The sequence below is a fragment of the Oncorhynchus clarkii genome, chromosome 12 (genome assembly GCF_045791955.1).
Source record: "Oncorhynchus clarkii lewisi isolate Uvic-CL-2024 chromosome 12, UVic_Ocla_1.0, whole genome shotgun sequence".
Classification (NCBI taxonomy): Eukaryota; Metazoa; Chordata; class Actinopteri; order Salmoniformes; family Salmonidae; genus Oncorhynchus; species Oncorhynchus clarkii.
In genome coordinates, this window is record NC_092158.1 from 59,047,593 (window position 1) to 59,074,467 (window position 26,875).

The window sequence follows — 26,875 nt, forward strand, 5'->3', positions numbered from 1 at the left end:
TCCAACGTCGTTTTAAAGAATTTGGCAGTACTTCCAGCCGGTCTCACAATCGCACACCACACCAGCCCAGGACCTACACATCTGGATTATTCACCAGCGGGATCGTCTGAGGGGGTGCTGAGGAGTGTTTGTCTGAGAACTAATTCTGAGTGTGTGGACCTATGGCTGCACCCTTGCCCAGTCATGTGAAATCCATAGATTAGGGCATCATTAATTTCAATTGGCTGATTTTATTTAACCAGGCAAGTCAGTTAAGACAATTCTTATTTACAATGACGGCCTACAAAAAGGCCTCCTGCGGGGACGGGGATTCAAAATATAGAACACACACACATCACGACGAGAGACCTACGACACCAACAGCATGGCAGCAGCATTGTACAAACATTATTTGGCACAGACAACAGCACAAAGGCAAGAAAGCAGCCACAACTGTCAGTAAGTGTCCATGATTGAGTGAGAGCTTGAGATAAAATTGTCCAGTTTGAGTGTTTGCTGCAGCTCGCTCCAGTCACTAGCTGCAGCGAATTGAAAAGACGGGCGACCCAGGGAACTGTACATATATAAAATCTTTGAAATTGTTGCATTTATATTTTTGTTCAGTATCGAAGTGAGTTGTCACTCATCCAAGTCTGTTATCCAGGGTAATCTGGTGAAAGATTATATAGTTGATTTAGTGGCTATTTTCGTGTAGAATGCTGACAGCTGTGTAAAACACATTGTATTGCTAAGATGCTCAAACTTAACTGCACTCACCGACACAGGATAAACTTTAACCCTCATGCCGGCTCTGACCAAACCTGTAAATTGCCTTAACTGTAGCTGCACTTCTCCACATGACCAGACTTCTAGACTTCTCCCATTTTAATGCTCATCCTTAAAATGTCATAAGGTCTGAAATAGACACCAAGGTTGACATACCGTACAAAGAATTATCTAGGCTAAATAATAAATACTTTTTTGGTCTACTGTTATGCTAGCTATGACAGAGAAAGGGGACCAAAGAAAGAATTACATGGTTATCAAAAACGTCACACCAAGATAAGCCTACACCAAACACACACTTAATTTTAAGGGTTTGTAAAATTCACTGAAATATGAAGGGTGGAAAAGGGAGGAGAACCATTTCCATGTTTTACCGCTAGGTTTTATGGGTATTATGACACCCACTGTGGCGGACTATTTAAAACATTGCGGCCCGCACGCCTGTGTGTGGGGGAAGACAACCTGTGGTTACCTAGGTTAACCCATTGGCTTACAGCAAAAACTTCCCTCACAAAAAATATTGCAGTTTTCGTGCAGTCAACTGTGATATTTTGGATGCAATATTTGTAGCATACTGCACTCTTAACAGCAAAAGGTTTTACTTTTTCCAAATGCAATTTTCTTGTCTGCTTGTTTTAGTTAATTACAAAACTTAATTTAAGAGAAGTACATGTCTAAAGATAACTTTTCAACATTGACTGCTCTCGAGCGTTCTCACTACGTAAAATAACGTCATGTTGGGCTTCCTTCATGCCCCTTTTCTTGACAGTGCTAGCAGCCACGTGAGAGCTAGCTAAACTCAGCAACAACAAAAAAGTCCTCACTAAGCAACTGTGTTTATTTTCAGCAAACTTAACATGTGTAAATATTTGTATGAACATAACAAAATTCAACAACTGAGACAAACTGAACAAGTTCCACAGACATGTGACTGACAGGGGGGGGGGGGTTAAAATCAAAAGTAACAGTTGGTATCTGGTGTGGCCAGCTGCATTAAATACTGCAGTACATCTCCTCCTCATGGACTGCATCAGATTTGCCAGTTCTTGCTACGAGATGTTAACCCCTTTTTCCACCAAGGCACCTGTCCTGTCTCCCTGTAGCGCTGTATTAGGCATCTCACAGTACGGACATTGCAATGTTTTGCCCTGGCCACATCTGCTTATTAATTGTTTATGGTTCTTGAACAAGCATGGGAAACAGCGTTTGAACCCTTTACAATAAAGATCTGTGAAGTTATTTGGGTTTTTACAAATTAAAGAATGAAAATAATTATACAATTGTTGCAACTTGTTCTATCATAGGTAAAGAATCCAAGCAGTACATCTCTCCACAATACTGTAAAATCTTCATAAATGTGTTCAATTATAAATCTACTGATGTCTTGCCACAGTTTCCTTACATGAATATAATGCCAAAAAAGATGCAACACCGTTTCTATGTGGTCATTACAAAAGCTACAGTTTGAGTTAGCTTTTCTAAAACTTCAACAACATCCAACCATTTTTCCAACAGATATTATCAATAAAACCGTTCCAGGATGTTGTATAGATACAACATCCTGCTGAAACAAGGTTCGTATCGCTCTGTTGTTGAATGGACCAAAAGAGAAACAAATCTTTCATACTGATGAGTGAACAGGGAAGGTAGGTTCTGAGGGTCAGGTCTTTTTTAAAACCTTTATTTAACTAGGTAAGTCAGTTAAGAACAAATTCTTATTTTCAATGACGGCCTAGTGGGTTAACTGCCTGTTCAGGGACAGAACGGCAGATTTGTACCTTGTCAGCTCAGGGGTTTAAACTTAAAACCTTCTGGTTACTAATCCAACACTCCAACCACTAGGCTACCCTGGCGTCTTGACACGTTCCTGAATAATAAATCAACGCCTGAGAGAATGGCATCTAAAACAATTGCAACATATTTAGGTGTTTACAGGGATATTGTAAAGTGATAAGAATTCCTTAACTAAGTTTTTTTTTAAACTCTGCATTTACAAGTTGGCTCACCAACAGGATATTATTTCGGAACCAGTATTTTAAAAACAACGTATTTTTATACCATATATCCTGATTATTCCACATATAATATCTGTGTGGAGAAATTATGCTTAGAAATGAAGGACCATGACAAGAAAACCTGCCCGATGAAAAGCAGAGTTTCACTGGAACTTCAATATTATAATTGCAAACCAACATGAAATTAAGGCCACCAAAAGTAGAGAAGACATGATGAGGAATACAATTCCACGTAGAAGTGGGTCTTCTTGGGAATTGTTTTATCCAATTGATCTTTAAAGTATTATTTAAGGTAGTAAAGTCCAGAAAATTCAGCCCACCATACTCATAAGTGTTCACTACAACAGTTTTCCTACGATTTGGGAACTATTTCACGCTGGGAAGATTTTAACATGACACCGGCCACTAGTGGAGGTATATTTGGAAGTGAGTGGAAACGCCAAGCGGTTGCACATTTATACATTCGGTGAAATATCTATCATTGTTCTATCTGTTCTTACCATCTCGAGCGTACAGCTGGAACTTATTTTTGATGCTACGTCTTGAGGGCAAAGGTCACACATGAAGATTCCTCCGCCTATTACGCGCTTGTTTGTTTTTGTATAAAAAGGCAACTTTCAAAAAGCCTGGTAATTAATGTACGATGATTGCTTGTGTTTACAAAATAATGTAATTATACATTTGTAAATTCGGATAGAAGTTTGTCGTCAAGAACATGAAACAAGATCAGTAACTTACAGATTGGTTGATATAACTCTTCGCAGGAAAAGTAGCTAACGTTAGCTAGCTAAATTAATCTGTTTCTTTCTGACGCTTCAATTTGATTCGAATTTCTTCAGACCCTGGTGACAGTGGAGGTAGCTGCTAGTTAACCAAATAAGCAAGTTAACCACAGTAAATGTAAACTGTTCCGTAATCTAACACGTTCTGATTGTTGTTTTTGTATTTCATAACGACTGCTAGTCAGTTTAAAACACTCCGGTTAGCTAACTATCGCAAAAGCATGCTCGAGCGGCAGAGTCGATATCTGCGTTTATAAACCCAGGGTCGTTACACTACTTACTCCCTCCTTTCAAATAGCACGTCCTCGCGCTAGCTTGCGACTCTACGTCTTACAGGAACGCGCTCACCGGCCAAGCACATGCACTGTTGTGGATGCAAAGTCCGATCACTTCTGACACCAATGTAATAAAACAGCAGGGAGCAGGTCTCGAACCCTCGACCTTCTAGACCGAAGTCCAGCGCGCTAACGGTAACTAGCAGCAGCAGCCAGCCAGAGAGTCAGCCAGTTATCCATGACTAATAGATCATTGACTTGCTACAATGGCATTTATCAACCACATAAGCGTTTAAAATGGTTGGGATCATTTCATTTTACAGTACATTACAATGTATTTTTTTTTAAATTATCATTCACTGCGTGTTATGACAAGGCATAGAAATTGAAATGACGTGCGGTGTGCACTTAGCCCTAGCTATTGGTGAAACTGTTGGATTTGCTCAATCTGTCCCCACTGTCTACAGGCAATACGTGATACCACCGCGACAGGAGCTGTAAGACATGGCGTGTTTGGTTGCGGTTTGCAGGGACGGGGAAGAGGACTTCCCTTTCCTCGCAAGACAGATTCCCCTGTACATCGATGACACTCTCACAGTAAGAAAGTGCAGTGTTTCCGTCTCCCATATGGTCCTCAAGTTGTTTGAAGGCTTTTACAATCAGCCACTCTTCTGAACCTAGCCAGCTACCTATGTCGACAATGAAACACGGTTGCGAGCGAGAGACCGAGAGTACTAGTTAGGCCTCTCCAACAACTAGCGCCAGCAAGCTAACGTTAGCCAGCTGGAACCACCAACCGGCTTTCTAGCTAGCTAGGTATGTTCTAGCTGTCACGTATTGCCAATGAAACCTTGATGTAGGTGAAGCAATGCATTTTTCCATTACATTTCTGAGCTGTTAGGCTAGCCTAATGGACAAGTTAACTAACCGGCAAGCTAATGATGACTGCAAACTGGATGCGGTTGCTGGGTGGCTAGCCTAAATGGTTAGAATGAGCAGTGGTAGCATATTAGATACTGGGCTTGGACCTAGGTTGGCGATGCAGACACTGTATGGACAGGTTTATGTTGGAACAGCTTTACTTCCTCTACTTCACATAGTGTAGAATATCCCAGTTGTGTTGTGGAATACTTGTGCTGATGACACTTTCAATATATGTCCTCTTGTTATTACAGATGGTGATGGAGTTTACTGACGATGCCATGAACCTTGACAGTCACCAGATCAACAGCTCTGAGATGAAGCAGTTTGTTGAGGTGAGTGAGTACTGTCAACATCCTCGTCATGAGGAAGGAAGATTTGTGTGTATTAGGGACGTTGCCCATGAACCTTTAGTCGGTTAGCCACTGAAAACACATTTGACCGGTCATTCTTAATTTAATTTATCTCCAGAGTGGCGCAGCGGTCTAAGGCACTGCATCTCAGTGCTAGAGGTGACACTACAGGCCCTGGTTCGATTCCAGGCTTTATCACAACCGCCTGTGATAGGGAGTGCCATAGGGCTGCGCACAATTGGCCCAGCGTCGTCCGAGTTAGTGTTTGGCCGGGGTAGGCCGTCATTGTAAATAATATTTTTTCTTAACTGACTTCCGTAGTTAAATAAAGGTTATAAATATATAATAATTAGCATAGTTAGGTATAATTAAATTGCAGTGTGTTTTCGTTAGCATCTTAGCATCTTATTAACCAAAATGTACATTTTTAAAAGTTTTTTTAAACCACTAATTGACAGATGTCAGTTAAATTATTTGAATTCCATTAGGTTTGTTTTTTTCTTCTTCTGTGTACTCAATGCGCTCATTGATACAGTTTCTATAGAGATAAATCAGGTCCAGCCTGAACTGTGTGATGCACTAAGGAGTTTCCAAAAGGCCAATATTCTACATGGTTTAGTGCTTAAAACGTGGTTATTAACTAGAATGACCATAATCCATTGCGCATCTACTTATCGGGTCTGTGTTTCTTTTAAGCCTGCTACGGAAGAGGCAGAAGAATGCGTGATTGTGAGGGTATCTCGAAAGCAGTTTTTGCTTTGCGATGTATCTCTATCTGAAAATACACGATCTAAGTGATTGATAGTCGAAATTTGACCATGAACATTTACTGTGTGTGTAACCGATGTGAAATGACTAGCTAGCTGGCGGGGTGCACGCTAATAGCGTTTCAATCGGTGACGTCACTCACTGAGATCTGAAGTAGTTGTTCCCCTTGCTCTGCAAGGGCCGCGGCGTTTGTGGTGTGATGGGTAACGATGCTTCGTGGTTGACTGTTGTTGATGTGTGCAGGGTCCCTGGTTCGAGTCCAGGTAGGGGTGAGGAGAGGGATGGAAGCAAAACTGTTATACCTAACCTAATTAGGGCATCCACCCACAGTGCTCAGAATGACATCACATTTCAAATATTCATATTAATAGAACATGCAAGTTGAGGAGGTGCGGTGTGCGGTCCTTAACCATTTTTTGATGTGCACTTTGAACATGTTCACATTTGACTTTTCCTCAGCCAGCAAGATGAGTAACGAACAGCAAAATCACTAGCCTATGTCAATCTGCTATAGTCAAAGTTTAGGCTACCTATTATATTGGTCAGATTGTTTAAAGAAATGGCCTATTCCAAACATATTCCGGGACAGTTGTGGGACGATCGATTCCAAATTCATACAACCAGTAGGCCTAGTCTACGTAAAACATGTTTAAAAGCAAGGAGTCTGATGCAACGTTTATCTTAAAATGTTGAACTATAATTTATTTACATTATAAGCGCACAAGGCAGTAGTCTACGTGCAAATGTTCGTTCCATACTGCAGTTAGTTAAAAACACCATTGTCAAAAGGGCACTGCATATGTGAGTGGTTTCATGTGACAATGACAATATCAGTTAGAAATTTAGAAAGAGGAGATCTAATAGGCTACTTTGACACAAAGTAAGACATGCCTAATAATGTGTATTAAAACGTTCATGTTTAAAACAATAAAGTATGTTTTCAAAGTGATTACTGGCTCCAGCTCATTGCAAAGTGGTGTGTGATGCGCTGATGAAGCCTGCCTTCATTTGTTTGATGCTGCATTCAAGACAGCTGGGAACTCGGAAATCATCGACTTCGGTGGGACAAAAACGAGCTCCAACTGGGGAAAAAATCATTTTGAACTGTCATCCAACACGGAATTCCAACTCAGGCCTCTTTCTAGAGCTCATATTTTCCGATCGGATGATCTCTGACGTCATGAGTTCCCAGTTGTCTTGAAAGTGCCACAAGATGCTGCTCTAACAGCAGCTCTTGCGATCTCTAACACATTTCCCACACAAAGGCTCTGTATCTATATGCTGTACGCGTGTGATAAATAAGATGCATAAGGAATATACTGTACACAAGCCAATTTAATTCCTCTAAATTATGCAAATTAACCTATAGGTTGATAAGCATAACCAGTCAAGTGTATTTACCCACCGCAATATCAAATCATACAAGTGTAGACTTTACTGTGAAATACTTACTTACAAGCCCTTAACCAACAGTGCAGTTCAAGAAGAAAATATTTATCAAGTAGACTAAAATAAAAAGTAATAATAAAAAGGAACACTAAGAATAATAATAAAGAGGGGCACCGGTACCGAGTTAGTGTGCGGGGGTACATGCTGGTTGAGGCAATATGTACATGTAGGTGGGGGTGAAGTGGCTATGCATAGGTAACAAACAGCGAGTAGCAGCAGTGTACAAATAGGAGGGGGGTCAATGTAAATATCCGGTGGCGATTTTATGAATTATTCAGCAGTCTAATGGCTTGGGGGTAGAAGCTGTTGAGGAGCCTTTTGGTCCTAGACTTGGCACTCCAGTACTGCTTGCCGTGCGGTAGCAAAGAAAACAGTCTCTAACTTGGGTGATTGAGTCTCTGACAATTTTATGGGCTTTCCTCTGACACCGCCTATTATATAGGTCCTGGATGGTAGGAAGCTTGGCCCCAGTGACGTACTGGGCCGTTCGCACTACCCTCTGTAGCACCTTACTCTCAGATGCTGAGCAGTTGCCATACCAGGCGGTGATGCAACCGGTCAGGATGCTCTCGATGGTGCAGCTGTAGAACTTTGAGGATCTGGGAACCTATGCTAAATCTTTTCAGTCTCGTGAGGGGGAAAAGGTTTTGACGTGCCCTCTTCACAATTGTCTTGGTGTGTTTGTACCATGATAGTTTGTTGGTGATGTGGACACCAAGGAACTTAACTCTCGACCTGCTCCACTACAGCCCTGTTGATGTTATTGGGGGCTGGTCGGCCCGCCTTATCCTGTAGTCCACGATCAGCTCCTTTGTCTTGCTCACATTGAGGGAGAGATTGTTGTCACTGGCACCACACTGCCAGTTCTCTGACCTCCTCCGTAAAGGCCGTCTCATCGTTGTCGGTGATCAGGCCTACCACTGTTATGTCGTCAGCAAACTTAATGATGGTGTTGGAGTCGTGTTTGGCCACGCAGTCGTGGGTGAACAGGGAATACAGGCAGTCGTGGGTGAACAGGGAATACAGGCAGGGACTAAGGATCAGTGTGGCAGACGTGTTGTTGCCTACCCTTGCCACCTGGGGGCGGCCCGTCAGGTAGTCCAGGCACTTGCCATTTGGTCCACGCATCCTTTGAGTACACGTCCCGGTAATCCGTCTGGCCCACCGGCTTTGTGAATGCTGACCTGTTTTAAAGGGTTTGTTCACATCAGCTACCAAGAGCGTTATCACAGTCATCCAGAACAGCTGGTGCTCTCATGCATGCTTCAGTGTTGCTTGCCTCAAAGTGAGCATTAAAGGCATTTAGCTCGTCAGGTAGGCTCGTGTCACTGGGCAGCTCGCGTCTGGATTTCCCTTCGTATTCCGTAATAGTTTTCAAGCACTGCCACATCTGACGAGTGTCAGAGCCGGTGTAGTAGGATTCAATCTTAATCCTGTATTGACGCTTTGCTTGTTTGATGGTTCATCTGAGGGCATAGCGGGATTTCTTATAAGCGTTCGGGTTAGTCTCCCACTCCTTGAAAGCGGCAGCTCTAGCCTTTAGCTCGATGCGGATGTTGCCTGTAATCCATGGCTTCTGGTTGGGATATGTACGTACAGTCACTGTGGGGACGACGTCATCGATGCACTTACTGATGAAGCCAATGACTGAGGTGGTGTATTCCATCAGTGTCATTGGATGAATCCCAGAACATATTCCAGTCTGTGCTAGCAAAACAGTCCTGTAGTGTAGCATGCATATCATCTGACCACTTCCATATTGAGTGAGACACTGGTACTTCCTGCTTTAGTTTTTGCTTGTAAGCAGGAATCAGGAGGATAGACTAATGGTCAGATTTTCCAAATGAAGGGCGGGGAGAGCTTTGTATGCATCTCTGTGTGTGGTGTAAAGGTGGTTTAGGATTATTTTCCCCCTGGTTGCACATGTGACATGCTGGTGTAAATTTGGTAAAACAGATTTAAGTTTTCCTGCATTAAAGTCACTAGGGAGTGCCGTTTCTTCTTCGCATTTTCTTCTTTGCTTATGGCCTTAGAGTTGGTTGAGAGCGGTCTTAGTGCCAGCTTCTTTTTGTGGTGGTAAATAGACGGCTACGAATAATACAGATGAGAACTCTCTTGGTAGATAATGTGGTCTACAGCTTATCATAAGGTACTCCACCTCATGCGAGCAATACCTCGAGACTTCTTTAATATTAGACATCGCGCACCAGTTGTTATTGATAGACACATACCCCCACCCCTTGTCTTACCAGAGGTAGTGTCTCTGTTCTGCCGGTGCATGGAAAATCCGGCTAGCTCTATATTTTCCGTATCGTCGTTCAGCCACGTCTCGGGGAAACATAAGATGTAACCGTTTTTAATGTCCCGTTGTTAGGTTAATCTTAATTGTATGTCATCAATTTTATTTTCCAATGATTGCACGTTAGCGAGAAGAATGAAAGGTAGTGGGAGTTTACTCATTCGCCTCCAGATTCTCAGAAGGATTCCTGATCTGCGTCCTCTTTTCTGCAGCCTGTTCTTAACGCAAAAGGCATGGATCTGGGCCCGTTCCAGTGAAAGCAGGATATCCTTCTCGTCTGACTTGTTACAGGAAAACGTTTGTTCCAGTCCTCGATGAGTATATTCCATTTTGCTTTCCTGATGCCCAGAAGTTCTTTTCGGCAACATTATGTACACAATACGTTTTTTATATTTTTTATTACAAAAAAACCCCCAAAAATGGCACAATTGGTTGGGAGAATGTAAAACGCCATCTTGTCATATCACCTACCTTGACGTGAAGGATCAACTTTTTGGAAAAACATTGAAACCTTTTTACCCATTTTTTTTCTCCCAATTTTGTGATATCCAGTTGGTAGTTAGTCTTGTCCCATGGCTGCAACTCCCGTAAAGACTCAAGAGAGGCGAAGGTCGAGAGCCATGCGTCCCCCGAAACACGACCGTGCCACACCGCACTGCTTCTTGACACACTACTCGCTTAACCTGGAAGCCAGCCGCACCAATGTGTCGGAGGAAACACCGTACAACTGGCGACCGTGTCAGCGTGCATGTGCCCGTCCCACCACAGGAGTCGCTAGATCGTGATGGGACAAGGACATCCCGGCCGGCCAAACCCTCCCCTAACCCAGACGACGCTGGGCCAATTGTGCGTCACCTCATGGGTCTCCTGGTGGCGGCCCGGGATCGAACCCGGTTCTGTAGTGACGCCTCAAGCACTGCAGTGCCTTAGACCCCTGAGCCACTCAGGAGGCCCATTTTTTAAACGATTTAACTTTAAATGTAATTGTTCAACCTAGATGTTTTATTTTGAGGCATTTCTTAGCATGTTCCAACCATAGCAATGTTAAGGGGATTCTTTTATGAACCCTTCCTCATATGCCATTTAAAACCAATATTTCACTCATGTTCTCAACTTTCTTTCATTGTCCAGCAGCCAAAGACACAATCCTAATTATAATTGTGGCAATATGTAACTTTTTGGGCGACCTGACCAAATTCGCATAGAAATGCTAGTTATTGATCTATAATTTTACCTGAAAGCAAGCATATGAAGCGGTAGATCTGTTCTATGTGCACTACTTCTATGCTTCCAGTTCTTAAGTCATTTTGCGTCTTTCCACTGTCGGTTTTGTACTCCAGCATCAAACAGCTGAAAATAATGTTTTTGGTTATTGCAAATATATTTTGGGGGTTTAGACGGCACACGGATGCTCTACACCAGGGGTTCCCAAACTTTTTCACTCAGGGGGCCCCACTTCCAGCATTCGGGAAAATCCTGCGCTCTGTGAGGGAGAAGGGAATTATAATAACAATTATTTAAAATATTATATTCAGCCCAACGGCACAACGTCCACTTTGGCATGGATTTGTTTTAGGTGTCGGTGTTTTAGGTGTCGACGGTGGTCGATGCTGATGGGAAATGTGAGGCCTGCTCCAGGACCAGGGCTGCCTACTGCTGATCTATTGGCGGATTTGTTTCTGACAAATTTAAGGACCTTCCCGAAATCAGAAATAACTTCCTCTGTTAGTAAATCTATTAGTGGCTCCTCTGTCTGTCACTCGCTCTCTGTGTGCAGCTCACTCTGCATGTTCTCTGCTCATGGTTGCTCTGTGAGTAACCATAGCAACGGCTCCGCTTGGGTTGCTCTGCTCAATGTGGAGACATGCGAGTAGTTAGCTACTTTTCATCACTCTAAACTCAAGGAACATTATTTTCTGTGACATATCTCTCCTTATACTTAATGAGTTTGAAGCACTTCTGACACCATGTTAGGATCTGAGTCAGATATGACTGTATTGTGTAGCAGTGCAAGAGCAAATGGCTCCGCTTCAAAATGTATAATGTCGAGGCCCAGTGACGAGAACCATGTAGCTGTGACGCGTTCCTACACGGTTTCCTGATTTCAGATTGAACACTTAGAGAAGTTAAGTTATTTTACCCACTGATAGAACATAGGCTTTCACTGAGTTGACAGGAGTTTCATGATTTTTATTTCTGGGGTTGGATTATAACCGCTTAAACGTTTGACATGTTAATGAGGGTCGGTTATTCAGCAGCAAAATTGACCCAAATTTGCATCCCTAGTGTGTGCCTTTCAAACATGGCTTGATGATATTGACCTTAAGACTGGTTGTCATACTTTGCTCAAGGATCATGCCTTTATTTCTTCAACATTGTGCTACAAACACTGTACTAAGTCAAGGTGTGTGTGTGTGTGTGTGTGTGTGTGTGTGTGTGTGTGTGTGTGTGTGTGTGTGTGTGTGTGTGTGTGTGTGTGTACCTGCCTCCCCCCCCCCTCAGCATCACAGCATGCTGAAGCAGCAGGACCTGAACAACGCCATGATTGTGTCGTCCAGGGAGATGTTCAGCGCCCTGTCCCAGCTGGTGCCGTGCGTGGGCTGCAGGCGGAGTGTGGAGCGCCTCTTCTCCCAGCTGGTGGAGTCTGGGAACTCGGCTCTGGAGCCCCTCACTGTGAAGCCCATCGGCGTGCTCTCTGTCACCAAGGCCTGCGTGGTCAACGCAAAGAAGCTCTACACCCTCTTCTACGTCCACGGGTGGGTGAGACCCGTAGTCTTATCTCTCTATTCATACTTTATTGGCATGTCAGACTGAATCTTGTGTAACTTTTTATTAATACTTTATTGACCGGTCATAAGACGGACTCATACTATTGCTGTGGTCCATCTTTTATCTGTATTTTATTGGCCAATTTGCCTTAGAACGAATCGGTAAACTGTCCCCTTGATGGACAGCAAAAATATGACTTCCCATTTCTCGAGGCCCAGTAAGAATCATCTGTATTTTTGTGTTGGAATGTTTTTTTGTTTAACTTATATAATAAGTACTGATCAAATCTGACCACTTATGTTTTTATGGTAAGCTATTAGTTAGTATTGTCACGATAGCAGAATTTTTTGTTTGATACCAGGTTTAGCATCACAATACTTTATACCATCACGAAACTACATGCCAAAATTATACCAAGGGGAAAAAAATAAGGCGTATTAACCAAAGTTACAGAATGACACTTGATCCAGACAGATCTTTTGAGTTCAATATCATTACATTTTATTTTTTATTTTAATTTTGAATGTATGCACTCATGATTCAATTTTAACATAGAATCAATTTGACTTTGGTAAAAAGAAAAAGCTCTTACTACATAGGCCTTGGCTACATCTTGATTTACCCAGTTTATCAGACTAGAGACTTGAAGTGCATTTGGAAAGTGTTCAGATACCTTCACTTCTTCCACATTTTATTAGTTACAACCTTATTCTAAAATGGCTTATATACATTTTTGACAAAGCGAAAACAGGTTTTTAGAAATGTATGCTAATGAATTACAAATAAAAGACAAACCTTATTTACATAAGTATTCAGACCCTTTGCTATGAGGACCTCAGACTGGGGTGAAGGTTCACATTCGAACAGGACAACGACCCTATACACACAGCCAAGACAACGTAGTAGTGGCTTCAGGACAAGTCTCTGAATGTCCTTGAGTGGCCCAGCCAGAGCCTGGACCTGAACCCGATCGAACATCTCTGGAGAGCCCTGAAAATAGCTGTGCAGCGACGCTCCCCATCCAACCTGACAGAGCTTGAAAGGATCTGCAGAGAAGAATGGGAAACTCCCCAAATACAGGTATGACAAGCTTGTTGTGTCATACCCAAGAATACTCAATGCTTTAATCGTTGCCAAAGGTACTTCAACAAAGTACTGAGTAAAGGGTCTGAATACTAAAGTAAATGTGATAATGTTATTTTTAATAAATTAGCAAAATATTTATAGAAAGTATTTGCTTTGTCATTTTGAGGTATTGTGAAAAGATTGATGGACAAAAACAATTTAATCAATTTTAGAATATGGCTGTAACGTAACAAAATGTGGAAAAAGTGAAGGGGTCTGAATACTTTGCTCTGTAAATCTCTGGTCTATCGATGAACTGGGTAAATCACGATGTAGCCAAGGCCTATTTATAATACAGGTGAATGCATATTCGATAGGTGTGTGTGTGTGTGCTTGTTTTGGCTGATTTCAAGGGGCTACAGATGAAAACCGTCTGTTTCCCTTGCATTTGGGATTTATTTTTTGTGTTCTGGTCACAATTTGCATGTAAAACGCAATCTCTTCTTTGATAAGTGTTTGCTGTCTCTTTTAAGAACCATGACGTCATTCACAAACACCCAGTTTGAGGCATGATTGGGGAGACTTGAGGTGTTTTGCATTATTCAAGTGTGTTAACTTTGCAGCATAAATTGTGATACAGCCCAGACTCCTAGTGAGTGAAATGGTTCCTCAGGACAGGCTAGAGCTAACAATGAGTAAATGGAGCAGGCACGGTGCTCTCGCGCTATAAGGGGACATAGGCTGCTCTGACAGACAGACTCTCGATCAGTAGCCGATACATTTTGAGTACCGAACCATTTATCAGATTCTGGTATTGAAAGAAAGTACAGAAGTTTCAGTATACTGTGCAACACTGTGTTAGCAGTTGATGTTCCTCTTCAATAACACAGACCCCAAAGCAAATTGGGGAGAATAGGTTTAATCAAAGAGGACAAATCATCGATTTTTCCCGTGTGCTTTCATTTTCAAAATTGTAACTGTTACCGGTAACTGGAGAGCATTCAGTAGAGCCATCACCTGTGGTCCATTCTTCGCAGGAGCTCCCAGTGATGTCATGATTTTTTTTAAATATGGAAAACACCAGAAGCATACCTTGAGTCTGTGTAGATATTAGTTTTCCTTCAGCCTGTTTGCATGTTTCTGTCAAAGCCTACAATTCCACCACCTGTGCTGATGCTCCTACTGGTAATGTGCCTGTCACTATCACATTGTCCGTTGTAGTAACTGCCCAGCCTGCCTTCCTCACACCCCCCTCCACAATGCTTGAACCATCTGTGTGTAAGATAAACTCAGGCTTTTCCCATGGATGACTCTTAATAAACCCATCAGAGAGCTGATCCAAAACCAACTCGCAGCAGTCGTGTTCAAGTAATGTATCTGGAGGAAGCATCAGAGTCGCTGGATTACATGGTGTGCCACGTTGTATCATGTGCGGAGCCTCCAACACCGTCAACCATTTGTTCCAATGAGCAGCTGTGACCTGTGCAGCTCGATTGATTGTCAAGAGTATAAACCACTGTTCTGCAGAATCTACATTCACTACTATAGTAGCATCTGTAGTTTTCTTGCTCATTTGGATATCGTTTTGTGCAATGCGGGCCAACACCTGTCAACCACACTGGTTCCATATCCAAAGTTCCACATGTTTATTTGTAGTCCAAATAGGACGGTTCTGAACTGTAGAGCCCTGCCCCGTCACCTTCCCTTCAGAAATGTTCAGTGTAGGGTCAAATTGCATAATAACATCAAGGCCTAAAATAGGTTGTTCAAATGAGCCTATCCACACCCTTGCATCAATCTTCATTGGACCAATATGAATTGATAATGGTTGTCTGTTTCATATCTGGACATATACACTCAGCAAAAAAAAGCCATGTCCTCACTGTCAACTGTGTTTATTTTCAGCAAACTTAACGTGTAAATATTTGTATGAACATAAGATTCAACAACTGAGACATAAACTGAACATGTTCCACAGACTAACAGAAATGGAATAATGTGTCCCTGAACAAAGAGGCTGAGTCCGATGATGCTGTGACACACCACCCCAGACCATGACGGACCCTCCACCTCCAAATCGATCCCGCTCCAGAGTACAGTCCTCGGTGTAACGCTCATTCCTTCGACGATAAACGTGAATCCGACCATCACCCATGGTGAGAAAAGAAACACAACTTGTCGGTGAAGAGCACTTTTTGCCAGTCTTGTCCGGTCCAGCGACGGTGGGTTTGTGCCCATAGGCGACGTTGTTGCTGGTGATGTCTGGTGAGGACCTGCCTCTCTCACTGTTTTACTCCTGTTTCCCTGAGATGGACCCTGCTTTCCCTGGTCATTCCTCATAAGAACACGTTTTCTGTTCCGACCGTCTTGTTGCCAGTGACCAGAAATCCCACAATAATGACACACCAGGTTTCTCTTCTGCTGAATGAGTGTAGTTTTTGGTTTCAACCTGACAGCCTGTCGACGATGTCGCCGTAATTTTCTCTCTCAGTCCGTAGTTGTAAATCATCATGTGTGATTTCGCAAATCATCATGTTTGGATTGCATCAGCTGATGAGTGATTTGCCCCATTTTTAGAGGAATTGAGTGCTTCTTCTATGTCGGGTCACCCACGTCTAACCACTTCTGCTCTAAACCTTTCTTCATATTCAACAAATGGTTATTTTTGGTTTTTGAACACGTTTGGTTCTCTCTCCCCAGTTGGTGGTTGCATTGGTAAGGCCCTTAAGGAAAACATGTATGGCTCTCCATCCATCGGCCACATCTTGCTCTTCACCACCCACAGCTCTATAAACCTTTTCTTCAAGTACACCATGTTCACGGTTGTTCAAAACAAAGGCTAGTAACTGTAACCCATCATAAGGATGTTGATTGTAGAGTTTCTTATAACGCTTCAAATGGTCCCATGTCTTCATACCCACGTCTTGTGGATGTTTCAAAGTTTTTGACCATTCATCCAACTGTTTTGGAGATGATTTATGTGATTACTGTCACTGGAGGTTTGTCTTTACTACCTTTTTGCAGCCTGTGTTCTGGTTGGCCTAAGACATCGTTCATCACCGCTGTCAGTATCTGTTGACTCAAAGCCAGGTAGTGCTGACCAGATGGTTGAAACCTTATCTGCCTTGCGCAACTCAGTGTGAGGATAGATGGAGGGAACAAAGGGTCCACATGTTGGGGCCAAGTCTGTTTTTACAACCCTTTCCTGTAGTTGTTGAATTTGTCCTTTTAAAGGTTTTTGTCAGTTCACTAAGAGCTCTCAAACTATCTTTATCTTTCTGCAATGTCCGAATTTCTCATCCCTCTTCCTTACTTCTTTTAATACAGATAAAGACCATCTTGTTTTTGTCATCGAGTTAGACATTCTCTGTATTTTTTCATCCAAGTTTTTTGTCCATCAGACAGATTCCATCTTTGTCAACAATGACAGAATATTTATTTATCTCTTGCCTACACTTCTCTGCTTTGAAATGGTTCTTCATATCACTAGACAGTGATTTTAAAATATTTATCATGTTTACATCCGGAGGAGCTGTTCAGCCCTTTTCCAGAGTGGTTTTCTCACTTAATGTAATGCCATTAACTTCAAAAGTTGTATAATATATCTATATTTGAAATGAAAAAACCTTGAGGACTAAAACCGCCTTTCTATAGAACACATATTGTCTCTGTAGGGCCTTCTTACCCATAAAACCTGTTATCTTCAAAAGCTTGTTCAAGGCTTACATTACCCACACGTGTAAAAATGAGCAACTCCTATGCAACAAGGTTTCCCAAAATGGAATTGAACCCCTATAATAGAGAGATAACAAACCCGTAACAGAGCAAACAAAGGACTCGAACCTAATACATAACAGATGGGTATCATTCATTGCATGCACTGATTTTGGTTCTTTTTAAATGATATTGCTCTAGACTCACTCAACAATCTGTTAGCAGTCAATCAGAAGATTAAGATTTGAATCGCGTGGGTTGCGCTCAGCCCTATTTCTTTTCCCTGGATCAACACAGTTGAGTTTTTCTTTTCTTGTTGGTCACGACACCGTGTTAGCAGTTGTTACTCTTCAATAACACAGACCCCAAAGCAAATTGGGGGGGGAGAATAGGTTTATTCAAAGAAGACAAATCATAGACGTTATGCTGAGAGGTAGATGTTCATTCTCCCTTGTCCTCAGTGATTCTCTCCACAGAACAAAGGGACAGGATGTAGTTTTATAATCCAGCCCTAGTATGTGGTTGACCAATTAGAATTCCTTAAATTAAAACTGGACCAATGGCCAAATAACAAGTATCCTATTTCAGACTCAAAGTACAGTGGGGAGAACAAGTATTTGATACACTGCCGATTTTGCAAGTTTTCCTACTTACAAAGCATGTAGAGGTCAATTTTTTTATCATAGGTACACTTTAACTGTGAGAGACGGAATCTAAAACAAAAATACAGAAAATCACAGTATGATTTTTAAGTAATTAATTTGCATTTTATTGTACTTGATACATCAGAAAAGCAGAACTTTATTTGGTACAGAAACCTTTGTTTGCAATTACAGAGATTATACGTTTCCTGTAGTTCTTGACCAGGTTTGCACACACTGCAGCAGGGATTTTGGCCCACTCCTCCATACAGACCTTCTCCAGATCCTTCAGGTTTTGGGGCTGTCGCTGGGCAATACGGACTTTCAGCTCCCTCCAAAGATTTTCTATTGGGTTCAGGTCTAGAGACTGGCTAGGCCACTCCAGGACCTTGAGATGCTTCTTACGGAGCCACTCCTTAGTTGCCCTGGCTGTGTGTTTCGGGTCGTTGTCATACTGGAAGACCCAGCCACGACCCCTCTTCAATGCTCTTACTGAGGGAAGGAGGTTGTTGGCCAAGATCTCGCGATCCATGGCCCCATCCATCCTCCCCTCAATACGGTGCAGTCGTCCTGTCCCCTTTGCAGAAAAGCATCCCCCAAAGAATGATGTTTCCACCTCCATGCTTCACGGTTGGGATGGTGTTCTTGGGGTTGTACTCATCCTTCTTCTTCCTCCAAACACGGCGAGTGGAGTTTAGACCAAAAAGCTCTATTTTTTTGTCATCAGACCACATGACCTTCTCCCATTCCTCATCTGGATCATCCAGATGGTCATTGGCAAACTTCAGACGGGCCTGGACATGCGCTGGCTTGAGCAGGGGGACCTGGCGTGCGCTGCAGGATTTTAATCCATGACGGCGTAGTGTGTTACTAATGGTTTTCTTTGAGACTGTGGTCCCAGCTCTCTTCGGGTCATTGACCAGGTCCTGCCGTGTAGTTCTGGGCTGATCCCTCACCTTCCTCATGATCATTGATGCCCCACGAGGTGAGATCTTGCATGTAGCCCCAGACTGAGGGTGATTGACCGTCATCTTGAACTTCTTCCATTTTCTAATCATTGCGCCAACAGTTGTTGACTTCTCACCAAGCTGCTTGCCTATTGTGCAGGTCTACAATTTGATCCCTGATGCCCTTACACAACTGTCTGGTCTTGGCCATTGTGGAGAGGTTGGAGTCTGTTTGAGTGTGTGGACAGGTGTCTTTTATACAGGTAATGAGTGGAGAACAGTAGGGCTTCTTAAAGAAAAACTGTGAGAGCCGGGATTCTTACTGGTTGGTAGGTGATCAAATACTTATGTCAAGCAATAAAATGCAAATTAATTACTTAAAAATCATACAATGTGATTTTCTGGATTTTTGTTTTAGTAGGAAAACCTGTAAAATCGGCAGTGTATCAAATACTTGTTCTCCCCACTGTATAGACAAATTCCTCCCATGTCTCTAACCCATTGATAATTAATCCCCTGTTACAGAAACCACTTTCCATTCATCATTAATATTCTATTGACTTTTAGTTCTCTGCATTGTGTAGTTATCTTCAAAATATTCTTACAACTACTACAGTATTAGTAAATGTGCCAGAAATAAATGTTTTTTTTTTTGTATTTTTTTGTAGGTCAAAGTTGAATGACATGATCGACGCCATTCCAAAAAGCAAAAATAATAAACGCTGCCAGTTGCACTCCTTAGACACACACAAACCTAAGCCACTGGGGTGAGTCACATTAACTGGCACTATTTATCATCTATCTACAGTGCATTTGGAAATTATTCAGACCCCTTCACTTTTTCCACATTTTGTTAGGTTACAGACTTATTCTAAAATGGATTAAATAAATAAAAGTCTTCATCAATCTACACACAATATTGATGTGAAAAAAAAAAAAAAAAAATATATATATATATATATATATATATATATATATATATATATATATATATATATTTTAAAATGTATTAGAAAATGAACAACTTATTTACATAAGTATTCAAACCCTTTGCTATCAGACTCGAAAATTAGCTCTGATGCATCCTGTTTCCATTGATCATCCTTGAGATGTTTCTGCAACTTGATTGGAGTCCACCTGTGGTAAACACAATTGATTGGACATGATTTGGAAAGGCGCACACACACCTGTCTATATAAGGTCCCACAGTTGACAGTACATGTCAGAGCAAAAAACAAGAAATGGGGTCGAAGGAATTGTCCGTAGAGCTCCGAGACAGGACTGTGTAGAGGCACATCTGGGGACGGGTAACAAAACATTTCTACAGCATTGAATGTCCCCAAGGACACAGTGGCCTTCATTCTTAAATGGAGGAAATATGGAACCACCAAGCCTCTTCCTAGAGCTGACTGCCTGGTCAAACTGAGCAACAAGGGGCCTTGGTCAGGGCACCAAGAACTTGGTGGTCACTTTGGCAGAGCTCCAGAGTTTCTCTGTGGAGTGCTGGAAGTTCCTACCATCAGGCCTTTATGGTTGAGTGGCTAGACGGAAGGCACTCCTCAGTAAAAGGCACATAACAGCCTGCTTTGAGTTTGCCAAAAGGCACCTAAAGGACTCTGACCATGAGAAACAAGATTTGCTGGTCTGACGAAACCAAGATTGAACTCTTTGGCCTGTATGCCATGCGCCACATCAATAGGAAACCTGGTACCATCCCTACGGTGAAGCATGGTGGTGGCAGCATCATGCTGTGGGGATGTTTTTCAGCGGGAGGGACTGGGAACCTAGTCAGGATCGAGGCAAAGATGAACTGAGTCAATTACATAGAGATCCTTGATGAAAACCTGCTCCAGAGAGCTCAGACTGGGGGCGAAGGTTCACCTTCCAACAGGACAACGACCTTAAGCACACAGCCAAGACAATGCAGGATTGGCTTCGGGACAAGTCTCTGAATGTCCTTGAGTGGCCGGACTTCAACCCAAGAAGACGAGAGGCTGTAATCGTTACCAAAGGTGCTTCAACAAAGTACTGAGTAAAGGGTCTGAATACTTGTGTAAATGTGATATTTCAGTTTTTATATACATTAGCAAAGAAACTGAAGGGGTCTGAATACTTTCTGAATGCACTGTAACTGCTGTATTGGACTTAATTGCAATATTGTTTATGACGATACAATTCTAGAGGAATAAGTTGTGAAGCCTGTTCTCTCATTTCTGGTACATTTAAATGTAAGCTGTATGTCCACCTATTGGTCAGACTAGGCAATTTGAAGCTGTAGTAAGAGTATTTTGTGATGTATTGAAGTGTCTTTGAGATGTCTCTATGAATCTTTAGAGGAGAAGGGAGCGTAGACAAAGGGCTAGGTTTAGAGAAAGACAAAGATGGAGGAGCCAAGAGAGACCGCAGATGTAACGTCGCTTTTCACTTTGGCCCTTTTCAGTCCCCCAGCAGGTATGTAGCAAAGCAAACAAACTCTTAAAGAACAAGCTAAGTGACATTTCTGAATGCTAGCTAGTTAGCGCCAGTCTGAAGTAGTTATGGGTGGTTTGCTGCTCACAGGGGAAGCTGGATGGAGGTGTGGGAGCTCATGTCTCAGGAGTGCAGGGATGAGGTCGTTCTGATTGACGGTGCCTGCCTCCTGGAAACCCTGGAAACATACTTGCGCAAACACAGGTTAGTTAGAGTAATGTTACTTATGTAATAACACCTTAATGTAACTTAGACTGTGAAAATATATTTTACTACTACTACTGTGTTTTCCTTTTGTTCCTTCCCTCTTCCTTTCAGGTTCTGTACTGACTGCAAGAACAAGGTATTGAGAGCATACAACATCTTGGTAGGGGAGCTGGACTGCACTAAAGAGAAGGGCTACTGCGCTGCCTTGTACGAGGGTATCCGCTGCTGCCCCCACGAGCGCCACGTCCATGTCTGCTGCGAGACGGACTTCATCGCCCACCTCCTGGGCCGGGCCGAGCCCGAGTTCACCGGAGGTTATGAGTATGTAAACTGCTACTTTTTCTTATGTTCTATAAACATGTAGTAAAGTATGATAAAATATGCCCGTATCCTTCTGATATACTAGCTTAGTTGTAGTTTTTCCATTACCTTTTTGTTTGCTTGTTAAAGACCATATAAACTCAGCAAAAAAAGAAACGTCCTCTCACTGTCATCTGCGTTTTATTTTCTGCAGACTTAACGTGCAAATATCTGTATGAACATAAGATTCAACAACTGAGACATAAACTGAACAAATTCCACAGACATGTGACTAACAGAAATTGAATAATGTGTCCCTGAACAAAGGGGGATGGGGTTAAAATCAAAAGTAACCGTCAGTATCTGGTGTGGCCACCAGCTGCATTAAGTACTGCAGTGCATCTCCTCCTCATGGACTGCACCAGATTTGCCAGTTCTTGCTGTGAGATGTTACCCCATTCTTCCACCAACGAAGCTGTAAGTTCCCGGACATTTCTGGGGGGGAATGGCCCTAGCCCTCACCCTCCGATCCAACAGGTCCCAGACATGCTCAATGGGATTGAGATCCGGGCTCTTCACTGGCCATGGCAGAACACTGACATTCCTGTCTTGCAGGAAATCATGCACAGAACGAGCAGTATGGCAGGTGGCATTGTCAGGATGAGCCTGCAGGAAGGGTACCACATGAGGGAAGAGGATGTCTTCCCTGTAACGCACAGTGTGGAGATTGCCTTCAATGACAACAAGCTCAGTCCGATGATGCTGTGACACACTGCCCCAGACCATGACGGACCCTCCACCTTCAAATCGATCCCACTCCAGAGTACAGGCCCCGGTGTAACGCTCATTCCTTCTGCGATAAACGCGAATACGACCATCACCCCTGGTGAGACGAAACCGCAACTCATCAGTGAAGAGCACTTGTCTGGTCCAGCAACGGTGGGTTTGTGTCCGTAGGCAACGACGTTGCCGGTGATGTCTGGTGAGGACCTGCCTTTTACAACAGGCCTACAAGCCCTCAGTCCAGCCTCTCTCAGCTTATTGCGGACAGTTTGATGGAGGGATTGTGCGTTCCACCGATGGAGGGATTGTGCGTTCCTGGTGTGACTCGTGCAGTTGTTGCCATCCTGTACCTGTCCCGCAGGTGTGATGTTCGGGTGTGTACCGATCCTGTGCAGGTGTTACACGTGGTCTGCCACTGCGAGGACGATCAGCTCTCCGTCCTGTCTCCCTGTAGCTCTGTCTTAGGCGTCTCACAGCACATCTGCAGTCCTCATGCCTCCTTGCAGCATGCCTAAGGCACGTTCACACAGAGGAGCAGGGTCCCTTGGCATCTTTCTTTTGGTGTTTTTCAGAGTCCGTAGAAAGGCCTCTTTAGTTTCCTAAGTTTTCATAACTGTGACCTTAATTGCCTACCGTCTGTAAGCTGTTAGTTTCCTAATAGGGATAGCGGGACACCAGTCAACAACATCCGGTGAAATTGGAGGGCGCGCAATTCAAATAAAAAATCGTAGTATTAAACATTCATGAACATACAGTATCTTATATCATGTAAAAGCTTAAATTATTGTTAGTCTAACTGCGTTGTCTGATTTTAAAAAGGCTTTACGGCGAAAGCATACCATTGTCTGAGGACGGCACCCCACAACATATTTTTCAACCAGCACAGGCTTCATAAAATCACAAATAGCAATTTTAAATAAATCACTTACTTTTTTGAAGGTCTTCCTCTGTTTGCAATCACAAGGGTCCCAGCTACAACATGACTGGTCGTTTTGTTAGATAAAATCCTTCTTTATATCCCAAAAAGTCAGTTTAATTGGTGCCATCGATTTCAGTAATCCAAGGAGTCCAAAAAGCTATCGCTAGACTTCGTCCAAATAAGTCAAACAACGTTCCTATTTAATTCTCAGGTACTCAAATGTAAATGAGCTGTAATATTTCATACGGAAAGTAGTATGTTCAATAGGAAAGGAAAATTAGTATGCGGGCGCCCTCTCCCTCACGCACAGAAAGACTGATCTGTTCTTCTCACCAAAACTCCAAATACTTGTTCGTTTTTCAAAAAACGAGCCTGAAACTTTGAATAGAGACTGACATCTTGTGGAAGCCAATAGGAATTGCTATCTGGGAGATGGATTTACATAGAAACAATAGGTTCCCATTATAAGAGCCTGGGAGCTCAAAAACAAATCCGATTTGGATTTTCGCCTGCCATATCAATTCTGTTAGTCTCAGACATTTATTTGAACAGTTTTAGAAACTTCAAAGTGTTTTCTGTCCAATGCTACCAGTTATATGCATATCCTGGCTTCTGGGCCTGAGTAACAGGCAGTTTACTTTGGGCATGTCAGTTAGGTGGAAATTCAGGAAACTTGACCATATCCCAGAGGTTTTAATGACCGTTCCACTGCTGCATGTTCATTAATTGTTTATGGTTCATTGAACAAGCATGGGAAACAGTGTTTAAACCCTTTACAATGAAGATCTGTTCTTAGACGTAGAGAGCGGCACGCTAAGACCATTGACATTGCTCAAGAGGAAGTGCTGACCTGCCTGGGCATCCACCTGTACGAGCGGCTGCACAGAATCTGGCTGAAGCTGAGGGCAGAGGAGCAAACCTGGCAGATGCTCTTCTACCTTGGCATTGACGCTCTACGCAAAAGCTTTGAGGTTTGTTTATTTATTTTAGTTTTTTATGATCAAATTATATATTTTTTCCACCCAATAACATACTAAAAAGAACACCAACAAACGAGCTGAGGTTTGTTATACACTGCCAGCTGCATGACATTATAACAAGTTGAAGTGACATGTATCAGACATTTGTTGATGGAAGTGATGTATTTTTTAAGGATCCCCATTAGCAGCTTCTCTTCCTGGGGTCCAGAAACATTAAGGCAGTTCTATACAATAAATATTACATTTCATAACTTTTCACAACATGAAGTGTGTGCCCTCAGGCTACTCTACTACCACATATCTACAATACAAAATCCATGTGTGTAGAGTGCATGTGTTGTGTATATCTCTTCACAGGTCCCGCTGTTCCATAAGGTGTATTTTTATCAGTCAAAAAAAAATCTGATTCTACTGCTTGTATCAGTGACCTAATGTGGAATATAGAGTTCCATGTAGTCATTGCTCTATGTAGTAATGTGTGCCTCTCAAAGTCTGCTCTGGACTGGGGGATATGCGTGGGTGTCCGAGTTGTGTGATAGTAGTTTAAACAGACAGCTACTGCCTTCAACATGTCAATACTTACAAAAACAAGTATTGATGAAGTCAATCTGTCCTCTAATTTGAGACATGAGAGATTGACATGCATATTAATGTTGGCTCTCCATGTACATTTAAGGGCCAGCCGTGCTGCCCTGTTCTGAGCCAATTGTTATTTTCCTAACTCCATCTTTGTGGCACCTGACTACACGACTGAAAAGTAGTCCAGGTGCAACAAAACTAGGGCCTGTAGGACCTGTCTTGTTGATAATGTTAAGGCAGAGTAGCACTTCATTATTTTTTTATTTTTTATTTTACCTTTATTTAACCAGGCAAGTCAGTTAAGAACAAATTCTTATTTTCAATGACGGCCTGGGAACAGTGGGTTAACTGCCTGTTCAGGGGCAGAACGACAGATTTGTACCTTGTCAGCTCGGGGGTTTGAACTCGCAACCTTCCGGTTACTAGTCCAACAATTATGGACAGACTTCTCCCCATCTTAGCTACTGTTGCAGCAACATGTTTTGACCATGACAGTTCAGTACAATCCAGGGTTACTCTAAGCAGTTTAGTCACCTCAACTTGCTCAATTTCCACATTATTCATTACCAGACTTAGTTGTGGTTTAGTGAAGGATTTGTAACCCCCCCCCCCATTTTTTTTTATTTATCAGGACAGATTTATTCCGTGCCACCCATTCTGAAACTGACTGCAGCTCTTTATTAAATGTTGCAGTAATTTCACTCGCTGTTGTATCTGAAGTGTTGTCATTCACCTACATATATGTGTATATATGCTGGCTTTACTCAGCCATGTCATTAATAAAGATTGAAAAAAGTAAGGGGCCTAGACAGCTGCCCTGTGAAATTCCTGCTTCTACCTAGATTATGTTGGAGAGGGTTTCATAAAAGAACATCCTCTGTTCTGTTAGACAGTAAACTCTTTATCCACAATATAGCAAGGGGTGTAAAGCCATAACGGACTGATCGATAATGTCGAAAGCCGCACTGAAGTCTAACAAGACAGCCCCCACAATCATCTATTTCTCTCAGCCAATCTAAGCCATTTGTGTAAGTGCTGTGCATGTTGAATGTCCTTCCCTATAAGCATGCTGAAAGTCTGTCAATTTGTTTTCTGTGAAATAGCATTGTATCTGGTCCAACAATTTTTTTCCAGAAGTTTACTATGGGTTGGTATCAGGCTGATTGGTCGGCTATTTGAGCCAGTAAAGTGGGCTTTACTATTCTTGGGTAGAGGAATGACTTTAGCTTCCCTCCAGGCCTGAGGGCACACACTTTCTAGCAGGCTTAAATTGAAGATGTGGCAATATCATCTGCTATTAACATCAGTAATTTTCTATCTAGATTGTCAGACCCTTGTGGCTTGTCATTGTTGATAGACCACAATCATTTCTTCACCTCTTCCACACTTACTTTACGAAATTCAAAAGTACAATGCTTCTTTTATAATTTGGTCAGATAGACTTGGATATGTAGTGTCACTGTTTGTTGCTGGCATGTCATCCCTAAGTTTGCTTATCTTGCCAATGAAAAAATCAGTGAAGTAGTTTGCAATATCAGTGGGCTTTGTGATGAATGAGCCATCTGATTCAATGAATGATGGAGTGGAGTTTGCCTTTTTGTCATGGAAATGACCACCAGGGACACCAGAAGTCAATCTTAAATGAGTCATTCTTTATTATCAGCATGCTGGAGAGGTTCCAACAAACTTAATGCACCAAGTAATTCACGTCTGTGTAAGCAGCAGAGCTCCTGACAGATTAGATTATATTTACATGATTTAGCTTTTTAATTCATCATTAACGTTTGGTTCATGCATGTGACAGGCCAATACCTCACGAGGCTTCTTCTCTCCAAGCTGAGACCTTGAAACTGAGACACCCTTTTCGGTTCTCAA

At 42.4% G+C, this 26,875-nt stretch overlaps 1 protein-coding gene across 9 annotated transcripts in view; it reads left to right on the top strand.

The window, feature by feature from the left end:
- The first annotated feature begins 135 nt into the window (after positions 1-135).
- The window catches only part of LOC139420878 (gametogenetin-binding protein 2-like), a 47,235-nt gene continuing 20,495 nt past the window's right edge, over positions 136-26,875 (top strand). The window contains exons 1-9 of one of the 9 annotated variants that reach the window (XM_071171253.1): positions 3,800-4,032; positions 4,305-4,434; positions 5,013-5,093; positions 12,130-12,383; positions 19,432-19,530; positions 21,098-21,214; positions 21,323-21,436; positions 21,551-21,760; positions 24,226-24,412. In XM_071171253.1, the coding sequence (XP_071027354.1) occupies positions 4,342-4,434; positions 5,013-5,093; positions 12,130-12,383; positions 19,432-19,530; positions 21,098-21,214; positions 21,323-21,436; positions 21,551-21,760; positions 24,226-24,412 (1,155 nt within the window). In that variant the 5' untranslated portion in view covers positions 3,800-4,032; positions 4,305-4,341. Of the gene's footprint in view, positions 439-3,362; positions 4,138-4,304; positions 4,435-5,012; positions 5,094-12,129; positions 19,093-19,431; positions 19,531-21,097; positions 21,215-21,322; positions 21,437-21,550; positions 21,761-24,225; positions 24,413-26,875 lie in introns of those variants that run through there. The other 8 variants (XM_071171254.1, XM_071171261.1, XM_071171258.1 and 5 more) reach the window with 8 other exon arrangements.